The sequence below is a fragment of the Bos indicus x Bos taurus genome, chromosome 29 (assembly GCF_003369695.1).
Source record: "Bos indicus x Bos taurus breed Angus x Brahman F1 hybrid chromosome 29, Bos_hybrid_MaternalHap_v2.0, whole genome shotgun sequence".
Lineage (NCBI taxonomy): Eukaryota > Metazoa > Chordata > Mammalia > Artiodactyla > Bovidae > Bos > Bos indicus x Bos taurus.
Window position 1 is genome coordinate 24509864 of NC_040104.1, and position 20817 is coordinate 24530680.

The window sequence follows — 20817 nt, forward strand, 5'->3', positions numbered from 1 at the left end:
TAATCTCTGTAATGTACACTCATTCATTTAACAAATATAGTAATAGAATAGTACAATGAAACATAGAAATACAATATAGTATAGTACAATATATGATTTTATCAGTGTGAAATATTTTATGTATATAGTTCTCAGTATTAAACTTTATCCAAACTTCTTAGGAAAATTTGTTTCAAGGATATTTTTTAAATTGAAAAAATTACAAATTTTTTATTTATGATAAACATGTTAAATTTTGATCTATGAAGTAATTTCTCTGCAACATGTTTATTTTACCTTGTCGTCTAATTGTATTCATATATAATTGACATATAACATGATTTTTACCTTTTTAAAGAGTGAATATTCAATTTGGATCTTGGATGAAGAATAGTGAGCTATTTATATATACCTAAGTTGATAATATACTTTTTTGTTTATGTCTTATGCACACAAATTGAGGATACTGCTCAAGAACAACAACAATTATCAGAGTCACTGACTGATCAATACAGCTGTGCACCTGTCTCCTCAGGTTTTTGTGTGTGTGTGTGGCTGCGTGTGTGTGTGTCTGTCTGTCTGTGTGTCTGTGTCTGTGTGTGCATGTGTGCACACCTGTGTGTGTGTTTGCATGAAGGTCCCAAGGTAACTACCCCACACTTCCCAGGACCTCTTGACCCTGGTCAGTGCTCCCACACTGAAAGAGTCCCACATGTCTGAGAGGATTGTTGTCTCTCCAGGTAGGTCTGCCAGGCCAAGCTATGGATCTGAGAGGCTCCTTTCAGAGACTGGAACCATCACCACCTTCACAGAGCCCTGAGGTTTCTCAGGTTTTGTCAGTGCGATCAGGAGGAAGCTACCATCAGACACCTCCAGTCTCCATCACATAATCTGACCTTAAATTCCTGTATTAATGGACCAGATGCTCATATTCAGCAGAACCATCCTATGCTGGGTCATTTCACTGTGGATGGTGATGAAGGTCATGCTGTTCTCTCAATATTTCTCTCAGTATTTCAATATTTCTCTCAACTTCTCTCAATATTTCAGAGTCTTGGAAATTCAGATTCACCAAACCTCAACCTGCTCTAGGACAAGGACACCCTACATTGTAGGCTGGAGCCAAGGGTGCTTCCTATTTAGAAGAAAGTAGAAAAATTAATGTGTAATTAAATCACTTGGCATCATGAGATTTCAACATATTTCTTTCACAAGTTAGAAAAATCAGGCCTAGTAAAGACAAAACACCCTTAAAAACCCCCCAGTGCATAGCTACACAGCTCATACAAGTGGACTTCTACGTGCAATGGGTGAAGTGCTATAACTGCGTGTAGACAAAAGCAAATATTGGTTCAAATAAGGTTAGAAATAGTCATGCTTTGTATCTCTGTTTTTCAGCTGTAAAAGACCTTCTCTAGCAATACTATTTGGAGGATTCAATGAGTTAGTAGAGGTAAAAGTGCTTTGAGAAGTGAAAGTATTGGTCATTCAGTCTCATCTGACTTTTTGTGACTCTGTGGATGGTAGCAGTACCAATATGCAATAGCTTCTTAATTAAAGTTTTAAAATTCAAACCTGGGACCACCAGCTAGATAGCCTGATTCTCAGTTCAATTCTTTTACGAACTATTTTCGTGATTGACTAGTGATTCATGCATCTTCAGAAATAATGTATTTGTGAAGATGCATGTAAGTAGTTTTCTTTAAATCACTGATAATAAATTAGTATCATGATTAACACCATTATTGACAATGCATTTATTCCAAATGTTTTAATAAATTTGATATTCTGTATTTACTAGTTTTCAAGTAATTTAACTGCAATAAAGTTCATGAAACATTAAAATTACATGGAATTAAATTATTCTGGAATAATTCAGAGGCAAAAACATAAATGTTATTGAGCTTGGGATATATTAGACACCTTATTTATTCTTTACTAGAGACCTTATCATTACATGAACACTATGCCATAGGTACTACTGATACCTAATGTAGAAAACTGAAGATGATCAGGTTTCTTACTCAAATTCACACAGTTAGTAAGGAATGTGGTTAAGGTTTAATCCCAAATGGGTTGGGTTAAGTCATTCAGTTGTGTCTGACTCTTTGCAACACCAGAGACTGTAACCTACCAGCCTCCTCTGTCCATGGGATTTTCCAGGCAAGAGTACTGAAGTGGGTTGCCATTTTCTTCTCCAGGGGATCTTCCTGCCCCAGGGATTGAACCCAGGTCTCCCACATTGCAGGCAGATGCTTTACCATCTAAGCCCCCAGGGAAGCCCTGCACCCAAATACCCAGCATCAAAACCCATGGAGTGAAATTCTAGTGAAATTCTGTATTGGTATAACATAATTTCAGGAACCTTTTAATTCTTTGAGGACAAAACATCAGTTAACATCAATAATCACTGAAGCAACAAAGAACAGAATTTTGTACAGTTGTGTGTAGTTTATATATCAAATGTAGGTTTTTAAAAAAAAAAAAACTTATTTCCCCCATATGCTATGAAAAGCACCTTAGCTACCCTAACTCTGCCTGACTTAGATTCTAAGTGCTTTATAACACTATATATTTGTGAGCTTCACATTAAGGTATGGACTTCTCAAGGAAAAATATTGTCTTTTTTTGTAGTATTCCACCTTCATAATTGTTGGTATCATTTATTTAAGATGCTCTCCCTGCTACAGACTCTTTCCACTTCCCAGTATGTTTATACATACTGAGGGACCCAACTTCTGATGCACAGTCATAATTTTAGATATCAGTCCTAAACAGGGGCCTTCTCTTTCTGTACATGCTGTTCCTGCCTTCCTTGTTCAAGTCCCTAATAACTTCAGTTTGTCAGATATTTCCATTAGTAGATAAAGTTATTGCATCAAATTTCATGTATTTAAACTTTTTTCCCTCTTATTCAACATTTGCCTCTTATGTGCTGATTGTCCCAGCAAAGTATGCTGCATTTTGGACTCTTTTGTTGACCATGATGGCTACTTCATTTCTTCTAAAGGATTCCTGCCTGCAGTAGTAGAAATAATGGTCATCTGAGTTAAATTCACCCATTCCAGTCCATTTTAGTTCGCTGATTCCTAGAATGTCGACATTCACTCTTGCCATCTCCTGTTTGACCACTTCCAATTTGCCTTGATTCATGAACCTAACATTCTAGGTTCCTATGCAATATTGCTCTTTACAGCATTGGACCTTGATTGTATCACCAATCACATCCACAACTGGGTATTGTTTTGCTTTGGCTTCATCCCTTCATTCTTTCTGGAGTTATTTCTCCACTGATCTCCTGTAGCATATTGGGCACCTACTGACCTGGAGAGTTCCTCCTTCAGTATCCTATCATTTTGCCTTTTCATACTGTTCATGGGGTTCTCAAGGCAAGAATACTGAAGTGGTTTGCCATTCCCTTCTCCAGTGGACCACATTCTGTCATACCTCTCCACCATGACCCGTCCATCTTGGGTGGCCCCACATGGCATGGCTTAGTTTCATTGAGTTAGACAAGGCTGTGGTCCATATGAACAGACTGGCTAGTTTTCTGTGATTGTGGTTTCAGTGTGTCTGCCCTCTGATGCCCTCTCGCAACCATCTCACTTGGATTTCTCCTACAGGTGGCTGCGCCAATGCAGGAGGGCTGAGAGGAGCTACTCCACATTCAAGGTCAGGAGGGGCAATCTCATCCAAGGTAAGGAGCAGCGACTGTGCTTTGCTGGAGCAGCCATGAAGAGATACCCCACGTCCAAGGTAAGAGAATCCCAAATGAGACGGCAGGTATTGCAAGAAATTCCACTACTGGGCATATATACTGAGAAAACCATAATTCAAAAAAACCCATGTACCCCAATATCCATTGTAGCACTATTTACAATAGCCAGGATACAGAAGCAACCTAAATGTCCATTGACAGATGAATGGATGAAGAAGTTGTGATGCATATATACAATGGAATATTACTCATCCATGCAAAGGAGAAAAAAACGGGTAATTTGTAGTGATGTGGATGGACCTAAAGGCTGTCATACACAGTGAAGTAAGTCAGAAAGAAAAATACAAATACTATATATTAGTGCATATGTATATAGTCCATAGGGCTGTAAAGAGTTGGACATGAAATCTGGAAAGATGGTGCAGATGTGACTATTTTCAGGGTAGGAATAGAGACTCAGATGTAGAGAATGGACATGTGGACACAGTGGGGGAAGGAGGGGTGGGAAGAATCAAGAAAGAAGCATTGGTTCACCGACATGTATGAAACAGATAGCTAGTTGGAACCTGTTGTATAACACAGGGAACTCAGCTCGGTGCTCTGTGATGACCTAGAGGGGTGGTATGGGGCGCTGGTGGGATGGAGGCTCAAGAAGGAGGGGATATATGTATACTAATAGCTGATCTTCAGTTACCCAATGGGCAATTGAAACTTTGTAATAAAAGTACATTGCAACACTGTAATAAAAATATAATTATCAAAACTAGGATTGTTTTATATTTCAAAAAAATTAAGTCAATTAAGATGCTATACTTAATAGAGAGGATTTCCTTATTAATCAGAAAGTGTCAGGCTCCTCAACTTTCCACACTGCTCAAAATAAGACATCCTCCAAAAGACATCATGAAGAAGGTAAAAAACAGCACATAGAATGAGAGAAATACGCTCAAAATATCAATTTGATAAGGACCTAGGATTCAAAATGCATAAACCACTCTGAATTTCAGAGGAAATATGATTAGAAACCATGCAATCAAGAAAAGAGTGGAGTGAAATATTTAAAAGGTGATAAAAAAAATTATCATGTTGAACTTCTAAACCCAATACTATTATCCTCCAACTTGAAAGTAAAATAATGACTTTCTCAGACAAACAAATTTGTTGCCAACAGACCTGCCTTGCAAAAATTATCAAGAGAACTTCTTTAGGAAAAAAAACTATTGTTCAGAAGATATTATCTGATGTTTTCACATTGTTGTTCAGTTTGAAAAGAAGAGAGAGGAAGTACAGAAAAGCAGAGGAAAAAAAAAAGTCTTATTCATAAAACAGATACTACAGAATTTTTTAAAATTTTAAGTAACTACAGACACCAAAGTCAAATATTTTAAACAGATATTTTTAGGTTAAAATGCTGCTGCATGGTTCCATTTATATGAGTTCAAAACAGGAATGAAACATAGTTGGTAAACTTACTGGTAAAAGAAAATCAATGGGAGTGCTAACAGTAATGTCAGGGTAGTTGTTATCTCTCATACCAAGAGAAGAGATTGCTATGGGAGAAAATCACAAAGGATGCTCCAGGGGTTCACGCAACATTTTGTTTCGAACTGGATCATGTTCACACATATCTCATTTTAGCATTATGAAATATGTGTGCTATGCATGTAACTATTATGTATATGAAAATTTTTATGCATGAGATTGTGTTTTGGAAATTTTCACAAATTAGAAGTGATTAACAGCTAGAGATCACCTTACTCGTGGCTGTCCTAACACACACTAAGCAGACCACATCTAGATCAGGAGCTGTGACTTTAGTCACTATACCATTAAATCTATGATTCTGTATCATTCTGCAGCTGTAGAGTTAAACAGGAATGTAATCAAAATTTTCATCCTGAATCTTTCTAATTTTTGATAGTACTATTAACCTCTGTGAGTCTCCTCAAAAACAAAAGTTTTTATGACTCTTCTTGAAAGTGGGAAGACCAAGGGCTTCCACATGGCCTAGAACAGCTCCTACTTACTACAGGGTCAGAAAGCCAACAAGAAGACTCTTTCAGATGCTGAGATATCAATTCCTACTCCACGCTTATGAACTAGGAATTAATTGCAGGGTAAAGTATTTTTCTAAGGTGGACTTGGTTCAGCTCTCCATTTATCAGCTGGCAAAGCCAAAATTTAAGAAATTTTAAATGGTGTGGTATTTTTCTTCACTAGTTACTCTATGGAAAGAACATGGATCCATTTGAGGAAGGCTAGGAAAAATATTCAGAATACAATGCTTATATTGTTACTGTAGGGAATACCTTATCTTTCATTCTTGACTGTGATAGATAGATATAGATATATCTCACCACAGTATATATATGTGTGTATAGATGTGTACACACACACACACACATATATATAATGGGATATTTAATATAAATTACCAATGAGAAAGAAGGCAATCCTGCCATTTGTGACAACATGAACAGACCTTGAGGACATTAAGCTAAGTGAACTAAGTCAAAGATAAATATCTTATGATCACACATGTATGTGGAATCAGCAACAACAACAAATAGTCAAGTTTATAGATATAAAAAACAGAATAGTAATTGCTAATGTCAAAATCACCGCAGATGGTGACTGCAGCCATGAAATTAAAAGATGCTTACTCCTTGGAAGAAAGTTATGTCCAACCTAGATAGCATATTCAAAAGCAGAGACATTACTTTGCCAACAAAGGTCTGTCTAGCCTTGACTGAAGAGGCTATGGTTTTTCCTGTGGTCATGTATGGATGTGAGAGTTGGACTGTGAAGAAGGCTAAGCACCGAAGAATTGATGCTTTTGAACTGTGGTGTTAGAGAAGACTCTTGAGAGTCCCTTGGACTGCAAGGAGATCCAACCAGTCCATTCTGAAGGAGATCAGCCCTGGGATTTCTTTGGAAGGAATGATGCTAAAGCTGAAACTCCAGTACTTAGGCCACCTCATGCAAAGAGTTGACTCATTGGAAAAGACTCTGAGGCTGGAAGGGATTAGGGGCAGGAGGAGAAGGGGACGACAGAGGATGAGATGGCTGGATGGCATCACTGACTCGATGGATGTGAGTCTGAGTGAACTCCGGGAGTTGGTGATGGACAGGGAGGCCTGGCGTGCTGTGATTCATGGGGTCACAAAGAGTCAGACATGACTGAGTGACTGAAATGAACTGAACTGAACTGAATATGGTAGTGGCAGGTGATGGAGAGTGAGCAAAATGAATGAAGGGGGTCAAAAGGTGAAAACTTCCAGTTATTAAATAAATAAGTCATGGGACAGCACAAACAATGTGGTGATCATACTTAATAACATTCTATTATATATTTGAAAGTTGCTAAAGAACAGATCTTGAAAGTTATTACAAAAGAAAAAAATTGTCACTATGAATTTTGACAAATGTTAACTAAACTTACTGTGGTATTTTGCAATATATACAAATATTGAAATATTATTTTGTACACCCACTACTAATGTTATATGTCAAAAGGCAATCTACACATTCTTAGCAATCCCTATCAAATGACCAATGACATTTTTCACAAAACTAGAGTAAAAAAATATTTAAGTTATAAGGAAACAGAAAAGACTCTGAAGAACCAAACCAATCCTGACAAAGATAAGTGAAGATGGAGGTATCAGGCTCCTTGACTTCAGACTATAATACAAAGCTACAGTAATCAAAACAGTACAGTACTACACAAAAACTTAAATTTAGACCAATGGAACCAGATTGAAAGCCCAGAAATAAATCTACACACATATGGCCAAGTAATCTATGACAAAGGAGGCAAGAATATATAGTAGAGAAAAGACAGTCTCTTCATAAGTGGTTCTGGGAATACTGTAAAGCTACATGTAAAAGAACTAGTTTGGAACACTCTCTAACACAAAAATAAAGTAAAAATGGTTCAAAAACCCAAATATAAGGCTGGACACTACAAAACTCTTAGAGGAAAATATAGGCAGAACACTCAGACATAAATCGCAGAAGTAGCTTTCCTATTCACCTACTAGATTAATGAAAATAAAAGCAAAAATAAACAAATAGGACCTAATTTAACTAAAAGCATTTGCACAGCAGAGAAAACTATAAACAAAACAAAAAGACAAGCCATGGAATGGGAGAAAATACTTGCCAATGAAGCGATTGTCAAAGGATTCATATCTAAAATATTCAAGCAACTCTGTGATTCATATCTAAAATATTCAAGCAACTCTCTCAAAAACACAACAGCCACTCAATCAAAAAATGAGCAAAAGATCTAAATACACATTTCTCAAAGGAAGGCCTGCATGCTGCATTCTCAGTCACTCAGTTGTATCCAACTCTTTGCAGCCTCTTGAATTGTAGCCTGCCAGGCTCTTTTGTCCATGGGATTATCCAGGCAAGAATACTGAAAAGGGTTGCCACTTCCTTCTCCAAGGGATCTTCTACACCCAGGGACTGAACCCACATCTCCTGCATCTCCCGCCTTGGAAGGCAAATTCTAACCACTTAGCCACTTGGGAAGTCCAAAGGAAGGCATACAGAGTGCCAAAAGCACATAAAAAGATGCTCAACATCACTAATAATTAGAGAATTGCAAATGAAAACTACAATGAAGTATTACCTCACACTGGTCAGAACAGCCATCCTCAAAAAATCTACAAATAATAAATGCTGGAGAGGCTGTGGAGAAGAGAGAAACCTTGTACACTATTGGTGAGAATGTGAATTGTCACAACCTCTATGGATAACAGTATGGAACTCCTTAAAATAGTAAAAATAGAAATATCACATGATCTAGTAATCCCCTCCTGTGCATATATCCAGAGAAAAACCATAATTTGACAAGATACAGGCACTACAATGTTCATAGCAACACTATTTTAGAATAGCCAAGACATAGTACCAACCTAAATGTCCACAGAGGAATGGATAGAGAAAGTGGTATTTTTATATATTTTTTAATTATATAAATGAACTCATTTACAAAACAGAAATAGACTCACAGATTCCAAAAACAAACTTTATAGTTACCAAAGGGGAAACAAGGTGGGGTGAGAGATAATAGTTAGTAGCCTGGGATTAACATTCATATCAGTTCAGTTCAGTCACTCAGTCATGTCCAACCCTTTGCGACCCCATGTACTGCAGCACACCAGGCTTCCCTGTCCTTCACCAACCCTTCACCATACTCACGCCCATCAGGTCAGTGATGCTATCCAACCATCTCACCCTCTGTCGTCCCCTTCTCCTCCCACCTTCAATTGTTCCCAGCATGAGGGTCTTTTCCAATGAGTCAGTTCTTTGCATCAGGTAGCCAAAGTATTAAAGTTTCAGCTTCAGCATCAGTCCTTCCAATGAATATTCAGGACTTATTTCCTTTAGGATGGACTGGCTTGATCTCCTTGCACTCTAAGGGACTCTCAACAGTCTTCTCCAACACCACAGTTCAAAAGCATCAGTTCTTCAGCACTCAGCTTTCTTTATGGTCTAACTCTCACATCCATACATGACTATTGGAAGAACCATAGCTTTGACTAGATTGACCTTTGTTGGCAAAGTAATGTCTCTTCTTTTTAATATGCTGTCTAGAACGGTCATAGCTTTTCTTCCAAGGAGTAAGCATCTTTTAATATTATGGCTGCAGTCACCATCTTCAGTGATTTGGAGCCCAAGAAAATAAAGGTCTGTCACTGTTTCCATTGTTTCCCTATCTATTTACCATGAAGTGATCAGACTGGATGCCATGATCTTAGTTTTTTGAATGTTGAGGTTTAAGCCAGCTTTTTCACTCTCCTCTTTCACTTCCATCAGGAGGCTCTTCAGTTCCTATTCGCTTTCTGCCATAAGGGTGGTGTCATCTGCATGCCTGAGGTTATTGATAATTCTCCCAGCAATGTTGATTCCAGCTTGTGTTTCATCCAGCCTGGCATTTCGCATGATTTACTCAGCATATAAGTTAAATAAGCAGGGTGACAATATACAGCCTTGATGTATTTCTTTCCCATTTGGGAACCAGTCCATTCATATACAACTATATATAAAATAGATAATGAATAAGGACCTATGATGCAGCACAAGGAACTCCACTCAGCATCCTATAATAACCTACATAGGAAAAGAATCTGAAAAAGGATGAATATATGTATATGTATAACTGAATTGCTATGCTCTATGCCTTAAATTAACATATTATTAGAAATTAACTACACTCCAACAAATTTTTTAAATGATATTCGATAGAAGAGGTCAAACCAAATTACATTGCAAGGAACTATGCAGTTTAAGATAATTTGATATGTGCCTTGGTTTCACTAAATTAATAAACTGGAAGTGTGAAAGTGTGTTAACATGTTAGTTGGTCTGTCGTGTCTGACTCTTTTTGACCCCATAGACTGTAGTGTGACAGACTCCTCTGTCCAGGAATTCTCCAGGCAAGAATACTGGAGTGGATAGTCATTCTCCTATGGAGGGATTCTTCCTGACCCAGGGATCAAACCCAGGTTTCCTGCATTGTAGGCAGGCTCTTTGCCATCTGAACCACTAAGGAATAAACTGAAATCTCATGTTTAAAAACCTAATGTGGCCTTAAAAATTCCTCAGAAAAATTAGTCAAACAAATATTCCTCACTAGCTGATTTAGATAAAATTTCATATTGAGAACTATAAATGTAATACATTTCTTGTTGACGACTAAATTATATTACTAAGTTTTTTCAATATGTGTATCTACATAATATAGCTTATTTGCTTTCTGAGTACACTACTTTGTCTTTAAACTTCAACAGAGCTTTCTTCACTTCCTTGTTCCGCAGGGTGTAGATCACAGGGTTCAGAAGGGGTGTCATCACAGTGTAGAAAACAGCCACAATGCTGTCCACAACCTCCTTGGAGCCTGGTCTCAGGTAAATGAAAACACAAGGAACAAAGAAGCAAAGGACCACAGCGCAGTGGGAGGCACAGGTCTGGAAGGCTCTCCATCTTCCCTCTGAGGTGCGGATCTTCAGGATGGAATGGATGATGGACACGTAGGACAGCACTATCAGGAGAAAGCAACCTGAGGCCACCACCCCAATGTTGACAAAGATCACCATCTCCACGGTGGACGTGTCTGCACAGGCCAGTTTGAGGATGGGTGGTGCATCACAGATGTAATGCTGGATCTGGTTGGGTCCACAGAAGGGCAAACGGAACGTCAATGTGGTCTGGGCAGCAGAGTGCACAGAGCCACTGAGCCACGTGGTTGTGGCCAGGATGGCACATGTCCTACCACTCATCATTCTGGCGTACCTTAGTGGGTAACTGATGGCCAGGAAACGGTCATAGGACATGACGGTGTAGAGGAAACACTCGGTGCTGCCCAGGAAGTGGAAAGAGTAGAGCTGGGCCACACAGCTGGGAAAGGAGACAAGACTGCCTTCTGGGGACACCAGGGTCATCAGCATTTTGGGTGTAGTGACCGTGGAGTACCACATGTCAATGAAGGACAGGTTGCTCAGGAAGTAGTACATGGGGGTGTGCAGGTGAGGATTCACTATAATCACCAGCAAGATGAGTAGGTTCCCCACCAAAGTGAGGACATAGATCACCAGGAAGATTCCAAAGAGGAATGTGTCCAGCTCTGGTGCATGGGGAAGGCCCGTGAGGATGAATGTTGTCACTAGGCTCACGTTTGTCATTTCTCCACTTTTGATCGCTCCTTCTCTCTATGGGAATATCAAGAGCACCCAGCATTTAATCAAAAACTGAAAACCCATTTTCTATACAAAAACTGCATCATATATGCTACATAGTTCTAGGATCATACTCAACTTTGTTTATAACAAGTCGCCTTTGAAAAAAAGGATAGAATGATTCTGTCTTCTCCCTCTCTTACCTCTCTAACTCTCTCTCACACAGAGAGACAGAAACACACACAGATATATGCAAAAAAAAAAAAAAAAGGATAAATCAATTTTAAATTTCCACTGTTGTATCATAAATATTGCTAGCTCAGTTCAGTTGCTCAGTCATGTCTGAATCTTTGTGACCCCATGGACTGCAGCACACCAGGCTTCCCTGTCCATCACCAATTCCTGAAGCTTTCTCAAACTCATGTCCTTGCGTCACTGATGCCATCAAACCATCTCATCCTCTGTCATCCCCTTCTCCTCCCACTTTCAATCTCTCCCAGCATCAGGGTCTTTTCCAATGAGTTAGCTCTTCCCATCAGGTGGCCAAAGTATTGGAGTTTCAGCTTCAGCATCAGTCCTTCTAATGAATGTTCAGGGCTGATTTCCTTTAGGATTGGCTGGTTGGATCTTCTTGAAGTCCAGGGGACTTTCAAGAGTCTTCTCCACAGTTCAAAAACATCAATTATTTAGCACTCAGCTTTCTTTATAGTCCAACACTCACATCCATACATGACTGCTGGAAAAACCATAGCCTTAACTAAATGGACCTTTGCTGGCAAAGTAATGGCTCTGCTTTTTAATATGCTGTCTAGGTTGGTCATAGCTTTTCTTCTAAGGAGCAACTCTCTTTTAATTTCATGGCTGCAGTCACCATCTGCAGTGATTTTAGAGCCAAAAATAAAAATAGTCTGTCACTGTTTCCATTGTTTCCCCATCTATTTACCATCAAGTGATGAGACCAGATGCCATGATCTTCGTTTTCTGAATGTTGAGTTAGAAGCCAACTTTTTCACTTTCCTCTTTCACTTTCATCAAGAGGCTCTTTAGTTCTTCTTCACTTTCTGCCATAAGGGTGCTGTCATCTGCATATCTGAGGTTATTGATATTTCTCCCTGAAAACTTGATTGCAGGTTATGCTTCATCCAGCCTGGCATTTCACATGATGTATTCTGCATATAAGTTAAATAAGCAGGGTGACAATATGCAGCCTTGACGTACTCCTTTCCCTATTTGGATCTAGTCTGTTGTTCCATGTCCAGTTCTAACTGTTGCTTCTTGACCTGCAAACAGATTTCTCAGGGGGCAGGTAAGATGGTCTGGTATTTCCATCTCATTTAGTATTTTCCACAATTTCTTGTGATCCATACAGTCAAAGGCTTTGGTATAGTCAATAAAGCAGAAGTAGAAGTTTTTCTGGAACTTTCTTGCTTTTTCTATGATCCAATGGATGTTGGCAATTTGATCTCTGGTTCTTCTGCCTTTTCTAAATCCAACTTGAACATCTAGAAGTTCACAGTTCACATACTGTTGAAGCCTGACTTGAAGAATTTTGAGCATTACTTACCTAGCATTGGTAAAGAATCTGCCTACAGTGCAGGAGACCCCAGTTTGATTCCTAGGTGGGGAAGATCCACCAGAGGAAGGATACGCTACAAACTTGGACTTCTCTTTGGCTCAGCTGGTAAAGAATCTGCCTACAATGTGGGAGACCTGGGTTTGATCACTGGGTTGGGAAGATCCCCTGGAGAAGGGAAAGGGTACCCACTACAGTATTCTGGCTTGGAGAATTCCATGGACTATACAGTGACTGTGTGGATCACAATAAACTGTGGAAAATTCTGAAAGAGACGGGAATACCAGACCACCTGATCTGCCTCTTGAGAAACCTATATGCAGGTCAGGAAGCAACAGTTAGAAGTCGACATGGAACAACAGACTGGTTCCAAATAGGAAAAGGAGTACGTCAAGGCTGTATATTGTCACCCTGCTTATTTAACTTCTATGCAGAGTACATCATGAGAAACGCTGGGCTGGAAGAAGCATTGGAATCAAAATTGCTGGGAGAAATATCAATAACCTCAGATATGCAATGACACCACCCTTATGACAGAAAGGTAAGAGGAATTAAAGACCCTCTTGATGAAGGTGAAAGAGGAGAGTGAAAAAGTTGGCTTAAAGCTCAACATTCAGAAAATGAAGATCATGGCATACAGTCCCATCACTTAATGGAAAATAGATGGGGAAACAGTGTAAACAGTGTCAGACTTTATTTTGGGGGGCTCCAAAATCACTGCAGATGGTGACTGTGGCCATGAAATTAAAAGACACTTACTCCTTGAAAGGAAATTTATGTCCAACCTAGATAGCATATTCAAAAGCAGAGACATTACTTTGCCAACAAAGGTCTGTCTAGTCAAGGCTATGGTTTTTCCAGTGGTCATGTATGGATGTGAGAGTTGGACTGTGAAGAAAGCTGAGCACTGAAGAATTGATGCTTTTGAACTGTGGTGTTGGAGAAGACTCTTGAGAGTCCCTTGGACTGCAAGGAGATCCAACCAGTCCATTCTGAAGGAGATCAGTCCTGGGGTGTTCTTTGGAAGGAATTATGCTAAAGCTGAAACTCCAGTACTTTGGCCACCTCATGCGAAGAGTTGACTCATTGGAAAAGACTCTGATGCTGGGAGGGATTGGGGGCAAGAGGAGAAGGGGACGACAGAGGATGAGATGGCTGGATGGCATCACCGACTCAATGGACACGAGTTTGAGTGAACTCTGGGAGATGCTGATGGACAGGGAGGCCTGGCGTGCTGCGATTCATGAGGTCACAAAGAGTTGGACACGACTGAGCGACTGAACTGAACTGAACTGATACAGTCCATGGGGTTGCAAAGAGTCAGACACAACTGAGTGACTTTCGTTTTGCTAGCATCTGAGATGAGTGCAGTTATGTGGTAGTTTGAGAATTCTTTGACATTGCCTTTCTTTGGGGTTGGAATGAAAACTGACCTTTTCCAGTCCTGTGGCCACTGCTGAGTTTTCCAAAATCGCTGGCATTTGAAGGCAGAACTTTCACAGCATTATCTTTTAGGGTTTAAAATAGCTCAGCTGGAATTCCATCACCTCCACTAGCTTTGTTCATAATGATGTTTCCTAAGGCCCACTTGACTTCACATTCCAGGATGTCTGACCTTAGGTGAGTGATTACACCATCGTGGTTATCTGGGTCATGAAGATCTTTTTTGTATAGTTCTTCTGTGTGTTCTTACCACCTCGTCTTAATATCTTCTGCTTATATTAGGTCCATACCATTTCTGTCCTTTATTGTGCCCATCTTTGCATGAAAGTTTCCCTTGGTGTCACTAATTTTCTTGAAGAGATCTCTAGTCTTTCCCATTCTATTGTTTTCCTCTATTTCTTTGCATTGGGTATCTCTCAATGCTATTCTCTGGAACTCTTCATTTAAATGGGTATATCTTTCTTTTTCTCTATTGCCTTTTGCTTCTCTTCTTTTCTCAGTTTTTTGTAAGGCCTCCTCTGACAACCATGTTGACTTTTGCATTTCTTTTTCTTGGGGATGGTCTTGATCACTGCCCCCTTTATAATGCCATGAACCTCCATCCATAGTTCTTCAGGGACTTTTTCTATCAGATCAATCCCTGATTTGATTATTTCCACTGTATAATCATAAGGGATTTGATTTAGGTCATACCTGAATGGTTTAGTGGTTTTCCCTACTTTCTTCAATTTAAGTCTGAATTTGGCAGTAAGGAGTTCATGATCTGAGCCACAGTCAGCTCCCAGTCTTATTTTTGCTGACTGTATAGAGCTCCTCCATCTTTGACTGCATAGAATATAATCAATCTGATTTCACTGTTGACCATCTGGTGATGTCCATGTGTATAGTCTTCTCTTGTGTTGTTGGAAGAGGGTTTTTGCCATGACCAGTGAGTTCTCTTGGAAAAACTCTGTTAGCCTTTGCCCTCCTTTATTTTGTATTCCAAGGCCAATTTGTCTCTTACTCCAGGTATCTCTTGACCTCCTACTTTTGTATTCCAGTTCCCTATAATGAAAATGTTGGTAGGTGCCCAGTATGCTACTGGAGAACAATGGAGAAATAAACCCAGAAAGAATGAAGAGATGGAGCCAAAGCAAAAACAACACCTAGTTATAAATGTGACTGGTGATGAAAGTAAAGTACGATACTGTAAAGATCAATATTGCATAGGAACCTGAAATGTTAGGTCCATGAATCAAAGCAAATTGGAAGTGGTCAAACAGGAGATTGCAAGAGTGAACATTGACATTTTCAGAATCAGTGAACTAAAATGGACTGGAGTGGATAAATTTAACTCAGATGACCATTATATCTACTACTGTGGATAAGAATCCCTTAGAAGAAATGAAGTAGCCATCCTAGTCAACAAAAGAATCCAAAATGCAGTACTTGGATGAAATCTCAAAAACGACAGAATGATCTCTGTTCGTTCCCAAGGCAAACCATTCAATATCACAGTAATCCAAGTCTATGCCCTGACCAGTAATGCTGAAGAAGATGAAGTTGAATGGTTCTATGAAGACCTACAAGACCTTCTAGAACTAACACCCACAATATATATATATATATGTAGGTATGTATACATACATACCTTCTAGAACAATATATATATATAAATATATATAATATATATATAATCATATATATAACATATATAGGGTGTTTTATATATATATATATGTATGTATGTGTGTATATATATATATATATATATATATATATATTACTTGGCACCATAAAACAATTCAAATTTTCTGTTTGATTCTTTCTATAGGTCAGGTCACCTGGGTTCTGTGCTTCAGATCTCACAAAGTTGAAAATCAATGTGTCAGCTTCATTTATAATCTCATATGGGGCACAAGATCACCTACCTCAGTGATCTTAGTAAAACCCATATACAATAGATAAGTAAGATAAATAATGTAAAGTAGTTAGCAAAGTACCCAGTGCTTTGTAAGTTCTCAATAATAGATAGCAAATTATATGATACTGTTGTCCTGCTTTAAAAAGCCATATAGGTATAGATAATATGGAGAGACAGAGACTGTAAGAGAGAGAAGGAGCGAGACAAAATAAATAAATTATCTTGTTCTATAGAGACTTTACAGTTTCAAAGCTACAGCTTAAGGGAAAATTTCATCACTAGTATTGATTAGTTCTGCTGTTTCATTAACACACACCACCTGCTCGTGTAGGAAATACCCTCAGTGCAGTTCAAGAATCTAAACTCTATACAGAATCCCTATCACCTCCCATATGATCCAGAAAATACCAGCCCTCATAACACTGCTGGCTGCATGCTTGTCTTTAAAATTTTAGACTAGACTAACGTTTGTTGTTGTTGTTCAGTCGCTCAGTCATGTCCGACTCTTTGCGACCCCATGGACTGCAGTACAGCAGTCTTCCCTGTCCTTCACTATCTCCTGAAGACTAACCTTTAGGAGGTTCTAAGAACATAAACTTCATATGTGTTCTCACAACCACGATCCACTGGGTACAGGCTGGCATCTAATATTTTGATGCATATTTCTATCTTAAATATCTAAGTGTTTTCCAGTATTGGCTTTGTTAATGATGGTATCCCTCCCCCATCTTCCACTCCTCATACTCATAAAACACAGTGATGCCCTCATAAGAGAAGATAATTCCATCAAGTATCTGATTCTTGTTTAAAATCTACTCCTTGTGACAAAAAAATACAGAACCAACAGAAGAGAAAGGAACCTATTTTTTACATGAATGTCAAGAAAAATTGGAATTGTGTACAGTGAAAAGTGAGGTAGATATTCTTAATTTAATCCAAAATATAGTTTATTTCAAGATTGTTACTGTTTTTCAAGGAAAGACTCACCAATATGAAAGAAATGAGTTTCTCTGCTCTTAGCAAAACTCATACACAGTGGATCCTATCGCCACACAAAGTGCCTTAAGCTACATTAAAGGTCAGTTCAGCTCCATCGCTCAGTCCTGTCTGACTCTGTGACCCCATGGATTGCAGCACACCAGGCTTCCCTGTCCATCACCAACTCCCAGAGCCTACTCCAGCTCATGTCCATCACATCAGTGATGCCATCCAACCATCTCATCCTCTGTCATTCCCTTCTCCTCCTGCCTTCAATTTTTCCCAGCATATATTATACAATGTATTTTAAAAACATACATTAAAGGTATATTGCCCAAATAAAAGAGTAAATAACAGAGACAATTACAGTAATCACCTATGTAGATATCAGAACTCAAAAAAGGAACAAATATGTCTCTTAAATTTCTACTGCACCAGTGGGTCCCATCATCAGGATAAATCACATTTATATTAAGTATGAAATTTTTCATCAGGTGAATTGCAAGGCAGCCTGAAACCTAAAGTAGGAGTATCAGTGAGAGGTATTGATGTTCAACTTGTATGTTCATGCCATAGCAACTTAGTCACTATTCGTAGGTCCTTATTACTAGGGAAGTTCCCCTGGAGGAGAAGTATGGCAACCCACTCCAGTATTCTTGCTTGGAGAATCCCATGGACAGAGGAGCCTGACAGGCTACAGTCCGTGGGGTCACAAAGAGTCAGACATGACTGACAGACTAAGCACAGCACAGCACATTACTAACTGTATATATACAGATATGTATATCTGTGTGTATAAACAAATACATACATATGTATGCAGTGAGTGTGTGTGTGTGTGTGTGTGTGTATATATAAAGAGAGAAATAAAGGGAAAAAGAGAGAGTGAAATAGAGACAAAGACTTGATAACCACATTTAGAAGGAAGTCTAACAATCCCCAAGTATCTTACCTCTGAATGGAAGTTTAGGAAGGAAAGCAAGAGCAAGAGGAAATGAGAGAAATCTACTTTTCTAAGAACTCATTGCCACTATGTGATTCCTTTCAATATAAAACTCATTTGTGTTTATCCCTCACCCTGCCAAAATGTTTAACTTGCTACATGCTATGTCGAGGCACTTGTTTGCAAGTTAACGCTCAAAGTATTAGGTGTACCTGTGGTTGTTTGTGGAGTGGTTCATTTCTGTTCTAGGACGCCACTAGTTGAAGGGCAGAGAATGGAAACTCACATAGCTAGACAGGCAGAGAAGCATAACTTGATCTACTTTCTCAGGGAATAAGATTCCTCTTGAGTTTCCTGGATGATCAGAAAAACAATTGAAAGGGACTAATTAAAGGTTTTTAAAAGTCACGCATATATTTCCCTATGTGTTTGTTATTTGAACACTCCTGAGAAAAGTTCGTGTATTTCTGGAGCTTGCAGTTTTACCTAAGAGGAAAGAAGGATTCAGTTATCCTATTCCCTCATCAGTGTTGCAGATAAGCTCACAATGGTTTATTCTCAACATAAAATTGCACAGAACCCAAAAGTGATCATCTCCTTTTGTACTCCCATCTTATATCTCACTCTCTCTTGCACCCTATTTTACGGTGATTTAAAACTGCTGAATTTCTCAACATTTTTAAAAGCTGAATTTATACATAACTATGGCATTCTTTATTATAGTTGTTTAGGTAAAGATATTTTAAAGAAAACAAAGAAGGCTGACCATAAAAAATGATGCATTGAACTATATTCATTGCATTTTATTTGGTTTTGAAACTTGAATGAGAAAAAAATATATCAAGCTCAAGAACACTGTGTGTGGGGCGGGGGGTAGATTTCATTTTAAAATACAAATTTAGATGTGACATAATAGAGGTGCTAACTATTGATACAATGGCAATTATAGTATGTAAGTACATCAGGTCAACATGCTGTAAACCTTAAATTTACACAGTGTTATATGTCAAATATATTTCAAGAAGAAAGAACACTTGTGATGTAAATAAATGAATCTTTGAAGAATTATTTAAAAACAAAACAAATTAAAAAATAAAATAAAAATTATGCAACTAATTTTCTTTGATCTTATGTAATACAGCTAGAGCTTAATAACCATACTACAGGTAGAGAAAAGAGTTGAGAACTTAAACCAATTTTATAAATAGCACTTTAGTTAATAAGATAACTAAATTATAGTTCTTTATTTTGCAGAAAATACTGACAGTATGCCATATCTAAAATGAAATTAATTCCAGATGAAGTAAAGATTTAAATAAAGAAGGAAAAAACAAAGCATTAAGACAACATATAAACAAAACCAGAAAATCTAGGGAAAACTTTCATAATGAATTTTTATATCTGGTCTTTCAAATCTTCAAGCTTTTCCTTTTCTAGATTATCTATGCCATTTTGTGAGTCCCTCTCCATTTGAAAACACACTACAGGGTCCACATATCTACAGAATAAAGTGATGAGATTATATCTAGAGTTTCACTGAATCTGTAAGCAATTTGAGGAGAATAAGAATCTTTTATTTTTTTTTGAATTTTTTTTTCTAATTTTATTTTATTTTTAAACTTTACATAATTATATTAGTTTTGCCAAATATCAAAATGAATCTGCCACAGGTATACATGTGTTCCCCATCCCGAACCGTCCTCCCTCCTCCCTCCCCATACCATCCCTCTGGGCCGTCCCAGTGCACCAGCCCCAAGCATCCAGCATCGTGCATCGAACCTGGACTGGCAACTCGTTTCCTACATGATATTTTACATGTTTCATTGCCATTCTCCCAAATCTTCCCACCCTCTCCCTCTCCCACAGAGTCCATAAGACTGATCTATACATCAGTGTCTCTTTTGCTGTTTCGTACACCGGGTTATTGTTACCATCTTTCTAAATACCATATATATGCGTTAGTATACTGTATTTATGTTTTTCCTTCTGGCTTACTTCACTCTGTATAATAGGCTCCAGTTTCATCCACTTCATTAGAACTGATTCAAATGTATTCTTTTTAATGGCTGAGTAATACTCCATTGTGTATATGTACCACAGCTTTCTTATCCATTCATCTGCTGATGGACATCTAGGTTGCTTCCATGTCCTGGCTATTATAAACAGTGCTGTGATGAACATTGGGGTACACGTGTCTCTTTCCCTTCTGGTTTCCTCAGTGTGTATGCCCAGCAGTGGGATTGCTGGATCATAAGGCAGTTCTATTTCCAGTTTTTTAAGGAATCTCCACACTGTTCTCCATAGTGGCTGGACTAGTTTGCATTCCCACCAACAGTGTAAGAGGGTTCCCTTTTCTCCACACCCTCTCCAGCATTTATTATTTGTAGACTTTTGGATCGCAGCCATTCTGACTGGTGTGAAATGGTACCTCATAGTGGTTTTAAGAATCTTTAAAATATTGTCTTTCAAGCCATGAGCAATTTATGATCCATCATTTCTTCAGAAACTTTTATATATCTCTCAAAAAGGATTTTTCAGTTTCTATTGTTGTGGTCTTATACATCATTACTTATATTTTTATCCAGATCAAGG

General features: G+C 38.4%; 1 protein-coding gene across 1 annotated transcript; it reads right to left on the reverse strand.

Annotated features, from left to right (window-relative positions):
- Positions 1-10455: 10455 nt before the first annotated feature.
- LOC113885760 (olfactory receptor 10G9-like) lies at positions 10456-11391 on the reverse strand. Its single transcript, XM_027531372.1, has one exon. It carries the CDS (start codon positions 11389-11391, stop codon positions 10456-10458), a length of 936 nt encoding a protein of 311 aa, XP_027387173.1.
- Between the last annotated feature and the right edge of the window lie 9426 nt (positions 11392-20817).